The 16,825-nt window shown below is 31.2% G+C and overlaps 1 protein-coding gene across 1 annotated transcript in view; it reads left to right on the forward strand.

Annotated features, from left to right (window-relative positions):
• Window positions 1-16,825, forward strand: part of LOC129217319 (uncharacterized) — a 37,007-nt gene that overhangs the window by 20,073 nt on the left and 109 nt on the right. Inside the window, exons 4-5 of the mRNA XM_054851599.1 lie at window positions 9,427-9,475; window positions 11,821-11,945. Of these exons, the coding sequence (XP_054707574.1) occupies window positions 9,427-9,475; window positions 11,821-11,945 (174 nt within the window). The remainder of the gene's footprint in view (window positions 1-9,426; window positions 9,476-11,820; window positions 11,946-16,825) is intronic.

A 16,825-nucleotide genomic window follows, 5' to 3' on the forward strand; every position in this document is an offset into this window, starting at 1 on the left:
GTCTAAACTTTCGTTTTTACAAGAAAATTTTTTTTTATTTTAATTATTTGATTTTTCACAAAAAAAATTGATTTTTCACAAAATTATTTTATTTTTTACAAAAAAAACGGACCCTGTGAAAAATCCTGGACAGACCCCTGTTTGAGCAATGGTTTTCTAGCCAGACAACTTTAAAGTACGGTTGTTTAATTATGAACATCCTGTACATTGAGGAAGCCAGTAACTTCACTTCAGTTGCATGCTATCTTAGGGGGGGAAACATACTCTTGTACAAAGTGGCAGTGCAGTTTTGAATGTCAATTTTAAAAGCAGTAAAACTCAAATCTCATAAAATCATCATGCATAAGTGAAGATTTTTTAGAAAAACTTTCACTAGTCACCTAGGTACTTTTGGTACCAAGAAACAGTTACAGAAGCTAACACTTTTGAAGTTCTAAACTAACTATCAATGTGGTGTATTTAATGTGACACTCTAACTATTAATGTAGTCTTGTTATCTTGTTGATTTTATTGATTGATCCAATGAACTTATGCATTAAGATTTTTTTCCCTTAATATTTGACGAGGTAATGATTTTAGTCTTTTGATGGAAGTGATTATTCATTGCTAAATATACAATGAATTGAAAAAGATAGGTGGGGACACAAGTTCAAAGCTTTATTTACAAAGTTATAGTGAAAGTTATTTCAGAAAACTTTTTATGCTTTTGTAAATACCCAAAAAAAAAAAAAATAATAATAATAATAATAATAATAATAAATAAAAGAATAAAAGTTTTTCCAACACAAAGAAGTTTATAATCATAAGCAAAAAAATTCAAAAAAAATAGTTCATAAGATTTGACATTCTCTGTTGTTATTTAGAAAGTTATTTTTTCCCAATATTTCTAAGCATTAAATTAGCAGTGTAAATCTAACTATCTGTGATAAAACAGTTCAATTTCATTTATTTATTTTTTGAGAATCTTTATATTTTTGGGAAGGTTGGAAGAAATTATTTAACATAAAGAATTTGTTTAGGTGTCTTTAAAATCCCGATTCCTCCAAAAGTTTGTTTGAAAAAAAGGAAAAAAAAGCATTTTTGCAACATAAAAACTAAAAGTAAGTTAGGAATATTATTTTTTTTATTTTTTAATTGATGTAATAATGAAGTGGAACTTTTCAGAGTAACCAAGGCCCAATTAAGCTACGGAAGAGCCCTATACCAAGTACTTTTTGAGGACCCCCTATATTCAAACTTTATAACTTTAGCCACTGGCTGAAATAATTTTAGCCATAGACTAAAGTAATTTCAGCCATTTGCGGGCAGCTAAATATCCGGGGCCCTGACTACGCCTGTTCAGTAATCTGTCCCTGAGAGTAAACACTCTTGTCTAGCAGTCATCCTTCTTAGAGCTACATGTGCTCGACTCAGAATTGACAACTTACACTGTTGAAATGGAAAGCCGAAAAGCTAAGTACCATAAGTCAGTCTTATATTAAATGCTAATACAAGCAGAGATAATACCATGCAGCAGAAGAAAAGTATTGGTGTCAATGTTAAGAAATAAACATTAGAAATTTTTTTTAAATAACTACCAAAGATTTATTGATCCATCAGAAACTAAAATAAACAAATAATCTAAGATTAAACCCTGGCCATAAGCATAGGCAGAGTTCGATACCTTCACAACTCTAGCCGGACCTAACACCTAGGAGGCCTAAGCGAAATGAAAGAGAGAGAACGATTGGAATCCTTTACTATTTATACTGAAATGCCTCATTTACATGTGATTGGGCATACAGAGTTGCCAACCTGAAACTGCAACTTATACAAGCTCGAAAGAGTTAAGTTGACCATTTTAGTATACAGACGATTTTTTACACTACATTACATTTGGAATGAGAACCATTTGAATATAGTTTTCTGATGTCTATCAGTAATATCCCTTCAGCTTGTTGTTAAAACAAAGTTTAAGAGTGTCTACTGAAACATATGCTGTGAAAATGGTCACTATCCTATTTTTTGAAACACTGTTTATCTCTTTTTTTTTTTTTTTTTTTTTGACCTTTAGCGTTTTGTTAAACTTCCGGGAACTGTTATTCAACTTCGTCACCCTGCAACAATATGCAGTTTTGGGCAGTGATGACACTTCTTTAGTTTATTTCTGTGCTTATTTGTATATTTCTAGATTATCAATAACATATCTATGTTACAACATTCCGAACACAAGCTCCAGAACCACTCCACTCAAATCATGTGCAAGTCTCGCAATGTTTTTTCTTTCTTCCCGTTAGGTGGCTCTCCAGCATTTCTGATCGTCAATTGACAGATCCCATATGTAAGACACCTGTGACACCTGTATTTTGTTATATCATGGTCTGCCACGAGGCTGGCATTAACATGAAAGGTCATTCATATTTAAGCCTAAATTAATAAAATAAATAGAAAATTGAATACAACAAAAACTTACTTAAACTGTCTTGCATACCTCTCAAATACAAACAACAGATCTGCAGGCTGCTATTTATGCTAGAAAGATTCCAATGATGACTCAAAGTAGGTTTAAGAGATGGGGAAAAATAGCTAAAGTAAGACGTTTGTTGCGTTATGTGCTGTAGAGCTATAAAACAAGTTTACCTCTTAGTGTATCTCTCACTGACCCGCGCCTCTTGAAGGTTAAATGGTGGGAAATATGAACTCTTTTGCTGTAATTGACTTTTTGAAAAAAGAGGCATGGAAATGTAAACCATGCTGATTGGCTAACACTTGAATTATGTTATTTTGTACTTTTTATGCTTTATGAAATATTCATTTCTCAATTTTATTTTGATAATGCAAAAAATAAAAGAAATTTTATCATCACGTGGTTTTATTTCTGAAATTAAAAAAGGTATTTTTGTTGATTTTTAAAAAACCTGTTTCATCAAGGAAAAAAAATATTGTTTTCCATGCATCCTACAGAACCCTGTCCAAGGGGAGGGTTTTAGGGGTTAAACCCCTCTCCATTGGAAAAAAAAAATATATGTCAAAGGAAGAAAATTTAACTAACTTTACTTAAACTAACTTTAATGTGAAAGTCTGTGTTTCATGTTCCCTCCCCCCTTTCTCTCCAAAGTTTTTCTGTAATTTAACTCAGTTCAACCTAAATGCTTGCACTTCTTTCTTCTTTTTTAACTTAAAAAGTTTTTACATAACATTCAAATCCTATGTAATTTACAATTGTTAAAGCTTTACTGACTGAAATATTATGTAAAAAACTGTGGTGGTAGAACCGCTGAATGATCTATCAATATGAAGCATTAATATTACTTATTATAAGGAGGTAATGATGAATTTGGCATATCTTGCAGCTATGAAGATGCATTAGAGCTTGTGTTTAGTAATGTAAATTGCATCTACAATAAACTCATTCTTGTTTTGTTTACAAGTAATTACATATCAAGTATTCTATCAGAACATAAAATCTGATATACATTCAAGATTTTGTGGAGAGTTTTTAATACTTGTTACAGTAAGCCGCATAGTTAACAGATTTAATTAAAAAAGAAACAAGATTTGACAGGGTTCGTACGGGTTATGGAAATCCTGGAAAGTCATGGAAAAATGTCCTGGGGAAAGATAAAGTAACAGTAGCTAAAAGAGCATTAGAAATCTTGATTTAGCATATAAAAGCTATCAAAAATGGATTATTTAATGATCCCAAAAACAAATCTGAATTTTGAAATCTCATTGCATCCACTTCTGTAGTAACTGCTCGTTTATTTTCTTTCTTTTTTTTTTTGCAATGTGTTTTTATTGCTTTCACATCACTCATTTTAAATTTACCATGATTTTCAACACTTTTTATATTTTATAGTAGCGAACTGGCATGTTCTTGATTTTGCCACACCCACCAAAAAATTGCAATTCAATTGCATCCGAGTTCGTTTCCATCATTCATAAAAACCTTATTATCAAATTTATCAGTTTATCTTAATTTGTTGGAGGTTTTAGAAAAGAAAGATCCTTAGTCGGATAATAGTCTAGTCAGATAATATTTAGTCGTTCAATAAACAAAAACATAGGAATTGTTAATTCTAATACTCATTAACAGGCTGACATACAGTCCTCAAAACTAATCCATGCGATCCACTACTACGTTTAATGTCAGGAATCAAACACTATGTTCTGGTATTTCTAAACCTATTCATTTATATGTTTTTGAAAACGTGCAAATAAGTAAACGAGTTCATTTGAATCAGAAAATTTATTCACTACTGAATGTTTCTTTTTCATTTATAAATATCTGGTTTAGAAACATGAATTTACAGAAGTATGTAGGTTTACTTCAAAGAACCAAAATACTGTCAAATTTTGTGTATGGCCTAAATACACTGTTGAAACTAAAATGCAATGTTTGAAGCAAATTTATTGAAACTTAGTAATGACTCATTTAACTTTTTTTCCGTTCATTATCATTCTGCCCTTTTATAATATATATATATATATATATATATATATATATATATATATATATATATATATAATAGGGTGGAACGAAAAAAACAAAGTTTTTATTTTCGAATCGTAATAGTGCGGAAAAGTTGCGATTGGTGAAGACTTACAAAACAAAACAAAGATTTTTAAAATCGGATAATATCTTCCGATCCCGCAACGAGCCTAAATATTTGAAAAAATGGAAAATTTCGTGTTTTCTTAGTGATTTTTCAAAAATTTTGTTTTATGTTTCTTTTTAAGGCTCTAAGACGGAAAAGTTACGATTGGTGAAACCTTCAGAAATAAAAAAAAAATTTGAAATCGAATAATACCTTCTGATCCAGAACCAAGCATAAAAAATCGAAAAAGTTGAGAATTTCAGGTTTTTTCCGAATTTTTAACATTTTTTGATCAATGTACTTTTTCAGGCTACAGAACGGAGAAGTTACGTTTAGTAAAGACTTCAAAGCGAAAAAAAAATATCTTTTTGAAATAAAACAATATCTTCCGATCGCGCAACGAACCTACATGTTTGAAAAAATGTAAACTTTAAGCCCTTTTTCAGCTTTTTTTTTCTTTTAGTTTAACGATCCTCATAAATTCGGAATGAAATACTAATGGAAGAACGTTTGTTTATAAAACAAATGTGATATTATAAGTATTAGAGCCTGCCTGCAAATTGTCCACATGGCCCTTTAATCCCGCGATACTCATATTTGTTTATGCCGCTTAGTACAGTGTATGCATCTAATACGCCCCATTAGCGAAACAAAGAACCGCAAAAATTTCACAGACGGTGCCATTCATGTTTACAGAACAACTCAAACCTGTCGATACTTACCTGACAATCTAAAACAAGTAATTTACCCTGTCATTGAAATAAACTCTTTCTTTGCGCATCCCGAAAACTTATTAATGGCAATGGTGTTTAATGAAAGGAGGCACATACGAAAACTTTAAAAACGTCTTGGGCCGTGGTAGCCCGATCGGTAGAGTGTCGGATTCGGAGCTGGAGGGCCTCGGGTTCGAACCTCGATGGTCGAAGACCCACCGTCGTCATTAAAGGGGACTGGCCGACGTTAAATATGCTCGTGGTCTCAATGTCCTCCAAGTGAAACGATACCTCTGGGGGTGCTAATTTCAGGTAGCTATTAGCTCCTGGATTAGTTCAAAATTCTCATTAACTGTTGGATCCGGTGATGGTGCTGCCATCTATCGGTATATAAAATAATGGAGGCAAGGCACTTAGTATGCAGCCCTCGACATAAATACAGTTGTAGTCAGTTGTGACTCTTGAATAGAATAGAAAAACGTCTTAAAAGCCAGAGAATCTGTTTCTAAAGGCAAAAGCATTAGAAACTTTGGGGCCTCCGTGGCTCTATGGTAGAAGCTTCGCTCCAAATGCCGGAGGCTGCGGGTTCGATTCCCGCCGGTGCCCTGGGTGTTATTTCCTCTCTATGTGCTGTAAATCTTTATCTGTTAATAAAGAAGTCCAACCTTTCGAAACAATGGCACCAAACTTTCCGTAGTTGTTTATTACGGACACGACAACAACAACAACAACATTAGAAACTTTGTCATTCCATCTCTAAATTTCGAAGCAGAAGGTTACACAGAGATTAATAATTGGAACACGACAAAGCTATCTTCTCCACCTTTTCTTCGAAAAGTTCCTAACAAAGACATTGAAAATCTTATTGCAACAGGCACTATACCCGACTGGGATATGAAACTATTCCCCTGCCACACGCAAGCTGTCGAAAGATGTGTGAAGCTAGTGACGGAGGCTTCACTCAAAGTGTGGATTTAAATCAAGAGATGGCTACTTAAGAGCAACATTGAAATCCAGATCAATTATGCCCGAATTTTCCAAAAAATCTGATTATAAATTAGCTTCAACAACTAACACTTAAAACAATAAGACTTGTATACTGGATTGTAAATTTGGTAAATATTTTATAATGTTTTATTATTTGAAAATGTTTCATTGTTGTAAAGAATGGTAGTTTTGCATAGTCAAGAAATAAATTAATGTTTATGTGTACTATAGGGTTTTTAAAAAGGCTTTTCCCTGTAACACCGGGGGAAAAAAACAACAAGAACAATTTTATATTTAATCACTAAGAAAAGATGAAATTCTCCCTTTTTTTACTTTTCATTCTTGTTTCTGGATCAGAAGGTATTATTTGATTTCAATATGTTTTTTAAAATTTCTGAAGGCTTCACCAATCGTAACTTTTCCGTCTTAGAGTATTAAAAAGAAACGTTGGAGAAATTTTTTTAAAAAATCTCTAAGAACACATAAAATTTTCCATTTTTTTAAATTTTTAGGCTCGTTGCGGGATTGGAAGATATTATCCGATTTTAAAAATTTTTGTTTTGTTTTGTAAGTCTTCACCAATCGCAACTTTTCTGCACTATTACAATTCGAAAATAAAAACTTTGTTTTTTTCGTTCCTCCCTAATATATAAGCATCATTGTATTGCAATCACTGTATTTTTACCTTACTTAAATCTATATGATGAAGACATAATAATAGTTTAGTTTTTTTTATATTTTTGCACTGATATTTTTTCAATCATGAGTAAGTGCTTCGATGAGGTAGTAGCATTACATAGAACAGTGCTTCTCAACCTTTTTTACTTTGCGGCACACTTAAGAAATTTCTAGATCAACGGGGCACACTAAATTTAATTTCACAATGGTAATATAGAAATGTTTTTATCATTCACTGGTAAAAAGACGGGGGGGGGGGGGAGGTTTTTCATATGGGATAAAACAATTATAACTAACGTAGTGTATTTAAGTTTATGTAGAAAATAGAAATATTTTGAATGTGTATTGAAGTTGATAATAAACAACAAAACTACCTATGTCAGACTTTACAAAAAATTATACTTGATATGTTTCAAAGCGTTTCTGTCAAACATGTTGTTAAAGTGCACACTGCAGTTAAACAATTTATAGAAAAATGTTTCAAGAAAGTAGCAAGCAAAAAATTAAAACCAAGCACCTAACTTCTGTTTGACACTAATGAGACACTTGGGCCTGCCTTGAGGAGCGAAGCCGTTTGATGTTTGGCTCTATGCTGGACACGAAGTTCTTGATCAGGCTCTTTAGAGATGATCTCTTGCTGTTTTTTTTATATGTGTGAGGGTTGATTAGCCGAGTTCGCAAAGATATGCAGTTGAAAGTGGTAGCAGCACATCAATAGCAAGAAAAGAGATGGTGGGATACTCATTTTTAACCAACAACCAAAATTCGTCCAGAAGCGCTTTGCTCAACTTAAGTTTAAGAGTACGGTCGCTCTTGAGTACTTTTCAAGTTCACAAATTCTTCTTGCGCCTTCAAAGAAATGTCTTTAACTGATGCATCCGCAGATGAAGAGAATGGAAAGCGAATCCAGTCATACTGTTCCATGTTAATATTCCTGAAATCATACTTAAATTTGTCCTGAAGTATGACTAAATGTTCTGCCACCTCATTCAGCAGCTTTTCTTCCATGCCATTTCCTTCACATATACCATGTTGACGGTCTGTTTGAACACGTCCAATGAGCCACGATCTACTTCTCTCCTCAGCTGAATTTTTTATTTGAACCATTTAGCTTGTCTATACATGTAACCCAGATTCTCTTCTTGTCCTTGCATTTTCCGATTCAATTCATTAAGGTGTTCAAAAATGTCAGCCATGTAAGCTAGTTTTGCCAGACAATGTTTGTCTTGCAACAAAATGGCATACTGCATTTTGTTTTTTAAAATCAGAAACTATCGTACCTCGTCCCTCAATTCGAAAATTCTTGATAGTATTTTACCATATGAAAGCAAGTGAATCTCTGTATGAAGAAGTTGGGAGTGGTGATCTACCCCCAGTTCTTCACAAAGTATACAGAGAAAAGGCGAGAGTTAAGCGGCCTCGATTTTATGGAATTCATGATTTTCACGACTTCAGTTCATCTGGTAACTTCTTTGCCATGAGAGCTTCATGATGAAGGAAACAGTGTATGGTTTTAATTTTTAGTCTGCTAAGTCTCAAAACCGAGCTTTGAGAAACTGCAATAAAATGAAATTAGTGTCGGAACTGGAAAAGAGGAAAACAAAAGTTAAGACTGGGGCTAAAATTCTGGGCAGGAGGGTACAGTCCCTGCCTAGGGGAGGGGGCGATACTCCGTTCGCGAAAGATTTAGAAAATTTTTTGTATAATTAGTTTATTTCATGGAAATTAGAATCCGTTTTCAAAAACTGAAAGTAATGGGATCACAAGAAGTTTAAAAGAGGTGGGGCAGCAAATCCTGCCTCTCCCCTTGTTGGGTATGTCTTATTGCACATGATCGACAGGGTGAATGGAGAAGTTACAGAACGATACAAACGCTATTCGGTCGTATTTTTAAAATAAAATACATCAAGGCTCTTTCTTTTTATATAACTACGAAAATACCGTGGCACACTAGGTTCCTTGTCGCGGCACGCCGGTTGCGAAGCCCTGACATAGAAGTTTTACTGATGCTCATTCCGAAAATTGGGAAACTTCATATTAAATAGTACTATTCTCTCAATGTAACAGGGTCATGAAAACTTTTATGAAATCATGAAAAAGTCATGGGATTTTTTCATCCAAATGGGGTATGAACACTTTTTTATCAAAGTGAACCTGTAAAATGAATGAATACTTTGGTCTCTTCTGCAGCCAGAATTTTCCTTCTACGGGAAAAGGGGAGGAGGGGATTGAACAGTACTTACAGGTGCATAAACGCCATACTGCAATCGACACTTAGTCATAAAACTAAAGGTTGTGAGGGGTTGAATCTCCCCCCACCACCCTACAGGTAAGATTAAAGCCCCTCCCTCTATGAAAATCTGGACACAGGTCTGGCATCCTATACAAATTAGCTAAAAATAAAAAGAAATTGCATAATTCCTAAATGTTTCTTTTTGTTAAAAATTTTATAGTTTATTTTCCATTTTTAGCTGACAGAATAAAAGAAGACATAGTGGAAAAAGTAGTTGGTGTTCATGGGTAAGATTTTTTTCTTTATATTGCTGCTAAAATAGTATGTTTATTACCGTTAGCATTTAACATTTCAATGCTCATTGTAATTACTTTGCGTTTTGTAATTTTACTGTTCTTTCACATTCCAAGACAGGTGTTGTGCTTTTTGTTATTCAACTTTCATATCTATGCTTGTAACTTTTTTCAGCTTTTTTGTTTTACCATCAGGGCTGTAGTTAAAGGGAAATGACGTTCCCCAAAATATTTGGTTTGTTATTATTAAAATAATATTTATTTTTTGTTTTCAGAAAATATTTTCTCTTTAAACTATATCTCTCTAATCAATCCAAACTGATTTTTTTAGCCTAAAAAAATCCAACAAACATAATGTTGATTGACTGTATAAAAACAGGGTGGCGACAGATCAGGGAGGTCAGGGAAATAAAAGGGAATTTTGAAAAAATATCGAAAAATCAGGGAAATTTGATTTTATGAAGAAAAAATATTATTTTTTTGCTTTGCAAAATTAAGTACTCTAATTCCCTACTCATTTTTCGCCAATTTTCTGTTCAAAAAAAAAAAAAAAACGTAAAATTTATGAGGTGCAATTATACACTGCCGCATATTTGTGCATCTTTTTTCCTCAATGTCAAAGTATTGAATCTTACTTATTGACCTCAAGATGAACTTCCTAAGATTGTTTCTGAGTCTGTTAGGTTGTTTATTTTATTTAGTTTGAAATTTCCTTTTACTCTACATACGTTTTATGCTACGTAAAATAAACAACCATACAGTCAAAAAGGAAGCCTTCATTAATGGCTTAGCTCCTTTGCCTTTGTTCCATTGTCTCGAAGTAATTAGCGTACTGTAATCACGAATTAATACTATAAAAACTTAAAAGTTATTACTTCTTCGCGTTTTTAATTTAATTGCTAAAATTGAACTTTCAATAAAAAAAACTCTTTTTTGCCATTATGCTATTTGTTGGCACCACGGATTATAAAGGTTTTCTTTTCTTCAGACTTAAATGATTCTTTAATTTTATAACCAAGTTGTATTCTTCTTTTATACATTTTGAAATTAACTAATTGCTTTTTTTTCTTGCATTTCAAAGTTTCTGTTACAAAAGCAATACAAGATTTTTTTTCGTTACATACTGAAATCATTTAAAATAGAGTTGTGTACTTAAGTAAATATCTTTATTTTTTCATTGTTAAAATGCTGTATTCATTCATTAAAACCTATGTTCTTGATTAGAGAAAAGCTCCCTATGAATGGATGTCAAATGGTTTCATCTGATTTGCATAAATATGTTAATTAGTTATATAAGAATAACTACATTACTTCTTTTCTTTCACTATTACTTGTTATTCTTGCAACAATTATTATGCTGTTTGAAAATGTAGTTCAAAGTAATTTCAATTACTTTTTAGTTCTATCATAAATACACACATGTTTTTAAGAGTAATTTTAATAGTTTCTTAAAATTCTTATGCTAAGTGGTTTCTGGAAGTAGTTTTTTTTTGTTTTTTTTTTTTAATTTTCTATAATCTTTACATGTATAAAAATTTAATATACTGTTTTGTAGGGGGTTTTTCCCCCCAAAAAAATTGCCTTGTGTTTTTATTTTTTTAAACCATTTTATTAAAAAAGTAGCATTTTTTAAAAATATATCTTTAGTTCAACAACTTTACACAACTTAAAGCGTTTTAAATACTGCATTTTATACAAACATACAATGGATTTCAAGTTGAGCAAAGAAAGAAAACCATTATCATTGGTAAAGTAAATCAGGGAAATTTGGTGAACTTAATCAGGGAAATCAGGGGAAAGTCAGGGAATTTTTTTTCACAGTTCCTGTCACCACCCTGAAAAAGATATGTTCCTCCAAATATTTTTTCCCCAACTACAGCACTGTTCACCATGTTCTTTAGATCTCAAGTTTAATTTTCAATGTTTTTTTATCAGAAATATTTTTATCTATTTTAAAAATTGATAATTTACAGGAGCAGTTGTTTGTACTGCAGTTGAGTTTTTATATATGGCTGCCGTTTATATGAATCATAATGTTCTAAACAGTTTTGATTCTGTAAAGCAGCTGAGTCAATAAAGCTGAATTTTGTTCTGTTTCAGACGATTTGATTTCATTACAACTGTTGACTCAATTAATCACTGATTCAATTAACTTGTATCCACTGCATTACTTATTTCCTTTTACTTATTCCTATTTTACTATTTTATAACTCTTAGTGTCCTTTAAGGTCTGATTTTGATTTCTTAGTCTTCCTTCATGCCAAGTGTTTATAATTGATTGCATACTTTACGTCTGTGCATAAATTTTATGACACATTTTATATTCATGTTTATTTTAGACCAACGGTATTCAAGTGTAAAGTTATTCCCAAATCTTCCCAGAAGCCAAAAGTAGTTTCCGAAGCAGCTTCCAATTTTAGGCAAAAAATGTTGTATGGTGGACGCATTCGTCGTGAAAAAAGCAGTAAGTATAATGTTTTTTTTTTTTAATTCTGCATGGAAACTTTTTTTCTTTCAGTTAATATCACTAAAATGTCACATAATTAAAAGAGTAGATTTTAGAAATAAAATTGGTCTAAAGAATTAATTAAGGGTGTTTTATACATTGATAAAATACAGAAATCGGGGAATTTTCAAGGGTAAATTTTTTTTTTTATTGTTTTAAAATGTTGTGCTGTATGTAGTTGCCTATCCTACACTTTGACATTAATATGTCTGGTAAGTTAATTATTAAGTAATTTAATTCAGTATTTATTTTCAGATTATTTATTACTTTATTTATTGTAAACTTAATTTTAGTACTCATGTTTGTAATAAACTATTGTTCCATTCAAAACTCGCTTGGTACTAATCTACTGCTAGTCACAGATTTTTTGGAAAACTACTAGCTTTTAAGAATATTAAATTTGTTTCTTTCTTTGTTTATAAAATAAAATATAAATTTAAAAAAAAAACCTAACGAGAGTAAAAAGAAAAATAATAAATAAAAATCAGCTTAAATGTTTCGTTGTTCACCAGTAGTTTTACATCATTAATGCAAAATGTTTGAAGCTTCTTTTATTTTGAACTATGGGTACCCGCACGGCTTTGCCCATAGTAAAAAATTAAAAGGTCATTTGGTTCGCCTGTGTATTTACAAATAATGGATGATGAATTTCTTGCCAATTTGCTATGTTCTTTTGCTCCCATATGTTATGGTTCCACATTATGATAACTTGGCAATTTACTGGTAAATGTTATGATAATTTTGCTCGGAAAAATGTTCTTAAAATTGGAATAGAAAAAGGGCAAAATCGAATTTTTGAAAAATCGCTTTGAGGTGCTCAACGCTATGCTACGAGCTAATTCTGTGTCAAATTTTATGTAAATCAGCCGAATAGTCTAGGCGCTATGCACGTAGCAGACATACAGAGATCCGTAGACACATAGTTTCAGCTTTATTATTAGTAATGAAAATCATTTTTCAATTAAACCTTTTTTTTTCAATGCTTTTTGTGATTAAAAAATTGTTATATATCATATCAGATTTTTCTGAGAGAAAACAGGGTTCGTACGCCCTTGAAAAACCTTGAAAAGTGCTTGAAAAAAAAAGTTCATTTTCAAGTGCTTGAAAACCTTGAAAAAGTTTTTAAAACCTTGAAAAAGTTTCTTGGTGCTTAAATTCTTTCAAAAATCATGGGATTGTGCTTAAAACTTTTAATAAAGTATTTTACTAATCCTATTTTCTGAACATGCGTTCGATTTGCAACATCGCGAAAAATCGCTTCCCTGTTTAGGATTTCAATCCTTTTCCATCTTGTAAATATTTTGAAGTTTTTTACAATCGGAAGCTATTTTGACGTATAGTACCTCAGATTAGTTTATTTTTTGTTTAATTTCCCATGTCTAAAAAAGGAATTATTTTGTAAACCATAACAACATTGAACTTTCCCGAATTTCGCGAAAAATTTCTCTGTTTTTTGAAATTTCAATCTTTTTACATCCTGCAAATATTTAAATATTTTGGCTAATCGATTGATATTTTCGCATATACTACCTCAGATTAGCATATTTTATGTTTAATTTTAGTAAAATATTAATAAATTTATTTTATAGGAAACATGCCAACGTTGAACTTACTCAGACTTCGCGGAAAATTGCTTCTCGTGTTTGAAATTTGAATCTTTTTGCATCTTCTAAATATTTAAATATTTTGGCTAATCAGATGTTATTTTCATACATGCTACCCTAGATTATGTTTAATTTTATGATGTATTTTATGTTTAATTTTAGTAAAAAATTAATGAATTTATTTTATGGGAAACATTCCAGCATTGAACTTAATTCATGACAATTTGCTTCTCTTGCTTGAGGTTTCAACCCTTTTGCATCTTGTAAATATTTTTATATTTTTTGGCAATTAGAAATTATTTTGACACATGCTACATAAGATTAGCTTGTTTATATTATTTTTAATTACTAAAAAGTTAATTATTTTTGTTTTGTTTAATTACATATATACTTGCTTAATTTTGCAATTTTGATTTTAATTTTATCATTAGCTAATTCTTGGTTATTACAGATTTTATGAAAAAAATTTTAATTTAAGCGATTGAGCACTTAGCATTTTGACTTAAAGTTTGTATTTTAATGATAAAGTTGAGTTATAAAATTTTGTAAAGTTGAATTTATAAGTACATCATTTTTTTATGTCTGCTAAAATAATTCAGGTATGTAACACGGGTGATTGTGTTTTGGTTATTCACTGGAAATCCAGTAGAGTTTGTTATGCTTTCACCTCTCTACTTCCAATTTTCCCCCTTTACCTCAAATATTCAAAATTACTACTTTTGTTGTGTTGTGGGGCATTTGAAACAGCTTACCAGAAGAGGCTGTAATCAGCAAAGGGGTAGATAGCTTAAGGAAGGTCATTGATATTCATTGGGGTTAAATAAATTGACTAGGACCAACCAAGTTAGGCCCTTTGCTTGTTGCTGGTATCAACAGGCACTTATCTGTGCAATATTTTAACTTCATAAATTATTTTAACATAAGAAATGAATTTTATATGTATCAAAAGTAGTTGCTGTACACATGTATATTTAAGTAACAGGGGTCTTAGTTTTAAAAATTATCCCCCCATCCCCGATTAACACTTTGAAACTTACAGGTGATTTTGTATGAAATCGATTGATTGATTTATACTTTGATACCCATAAATAATTATCAAAAGTCTAATACTATTAAACTTAGTGCAACCGGAAATTACCTTCTGGGTTGTGTTTTTGATCCTAACTGCCCTTATATGTGTATGAACCACTATCAATCAAAACCTCCTCTAGCAATTCCATTGAATTTAGGCATTGTGGTTTCTTCTGATAAAAATTAAAATCACTCAGGAAAGGTTCTTTTTTTTTTAATATAAATATTAACTTGCATATTCTATAAAATATACTTCTTTGAATGTGAAGATTTCAAAATTAAACCTCGTAGGACCTGCTCCTCTTTATGATTAAGTTTTTCAGACTTTGCAGAAAAACTTTTAACACAGTGGATAAATTTTTAAAACGGAAACTGTTGTTGTAGAAAAGGCAATTTTGTGTTTCTTTACTTTTTAATATTATTACCTATTATTTATATGTTTGCATTGAATGAAATCTTCATACCACATTGCCTTGAAAAAAAATTTTTTTGCCTTGAAAAGTACTTGAAAAGTGCTTGAATTTTTTTCTCCCTTAAGGGTATGAACCCTGGAAAATAATAATTTTTTTAGATGCAAATTCTTACCTATTTAAAAATTTGGTATGATTTGTTGGAATCCAAAAAAATATAAAAATTCTGAAATTTTAAATTAAGAAATGTATGTCCTTGCTTGCAAAAGAATAGAGTTAAAACTCTAATTATTTCTTGTGTATTACAAATTGATGTTCCTTATATATATTTTTTATATATATATATATATATATATATATATATATATATATATATATATTTTAGTTGCAATAGTTGCTTAGCTCATTACATTTCACTGTAATTTGAACTTTTGGTGATAAATGTCCAGACAAACTTCCAAATGGTTGCATTTAATTTTCAAAAAAAAGTAATTAGGATATTCTTGTGAGATTTTTTTTTTCTTCTTAAATTGCATCCCATAAGCCATGGAAAGTTGTGGATTTTAAAACTCTAAATGTAGCCAGGAGCGTGCACGAGGGGCGGGAGGACACTTGTTGCCCTGAGTCTGAAGAGGGCTTGAGATTTTTAAAACGAGGGGTGAAATATCTGTTAAACAATATGGAGGGAAAACCATAAAAGTCATTTGTGAAGGGCCCCAAAATTTTTGTGCACCCATTGAATGTAACTGATACCCTGTATTGAGAAAAAAGTTTCAAATCAGGTGATCTTTATTGCCCAGAAGCACTGAGCCGGTAGCTGCAATTCTCGACACTTTCACTGCACATTTTAGATGCTATGTATTTATTTGTTTTTCCCTTCTACTTGCATTTCCCTTTAACAAGCAAAACACTTGAACTCTTGAATAAAGCTTATCCTATGTCAGAATTACAATTTCATGCATAAATATTAAATTGTAGTTGACTTTCAATTATATGGGGATTATGTTTCATGAAACACTCAGTGTAAATCAAAACCATCAAAATTAAGACTTAATAGTAGTGGTAAAATGGAGGTTTTGTTCCATTGATTAAAAAAAAAAAATCATTTATTAGATCAATATGTAATAAGTTTAATGTGTACTTATTTTGATATATATGTATATACATGACATGCATTTAGAAAATATGAAAAAGAGCTAGTTAGGATAGTCTTTTGGCAGTCATTAGTCATTTTTATTCTCAGTAGTTTTTTTTATATGGCATTAATGTATCCTATCCATGGATCACTCAGGTCATTTCCATGACAGGATCTTTCTTCACCAACATATTAGAAAGATGATTTGCCATTGTTAGGGAATGGCTAAAAAATTTTAATGTGAAAGTTTTTGGTTGTGTGTCTTCGATGTCAGTATCCTTGTTGTTTCTATTCTTCTTTGTAACTTTTAAAAGTTCTTTGAAGTGTGTGAAAAAAATTACTTTAACTCCAGAAAGAGTTCTAGAACCAAACACAAAAAATGTCTTTAGTGGCCTAAGTTTGCTTATTAGCACATCAGAATGCAGTTTATTGTGCGTCATCTGCAATAGTTAGGATTTTTACGAAGGGGAAAATTTTATCTGTTTTCAGTACTGCGCATTTGAGTGAAGCAAAATAAAGACATCAAATCTTAAACTGTGTGTAATCAAATCCACCTAAAATACGTTTCTTTCTTTTTTCTTTTAATGTCTGTATTTATCTATTTACTTATATATAGTT

This window comes from Uloborus diversus, chromosome 2, assembly GCF_026930045.1.
Source record: "Uloborus diversus isolate 005 chromosome 2, Udiv.v.3.1, whole genome shotgun sequence".
Taxonomy (NCBI): Eukaryota; Metazoa; Arthropoda; class Arachnida; order Araneae; family Uloboridae; genus Uloborus; species Uloborus diversus.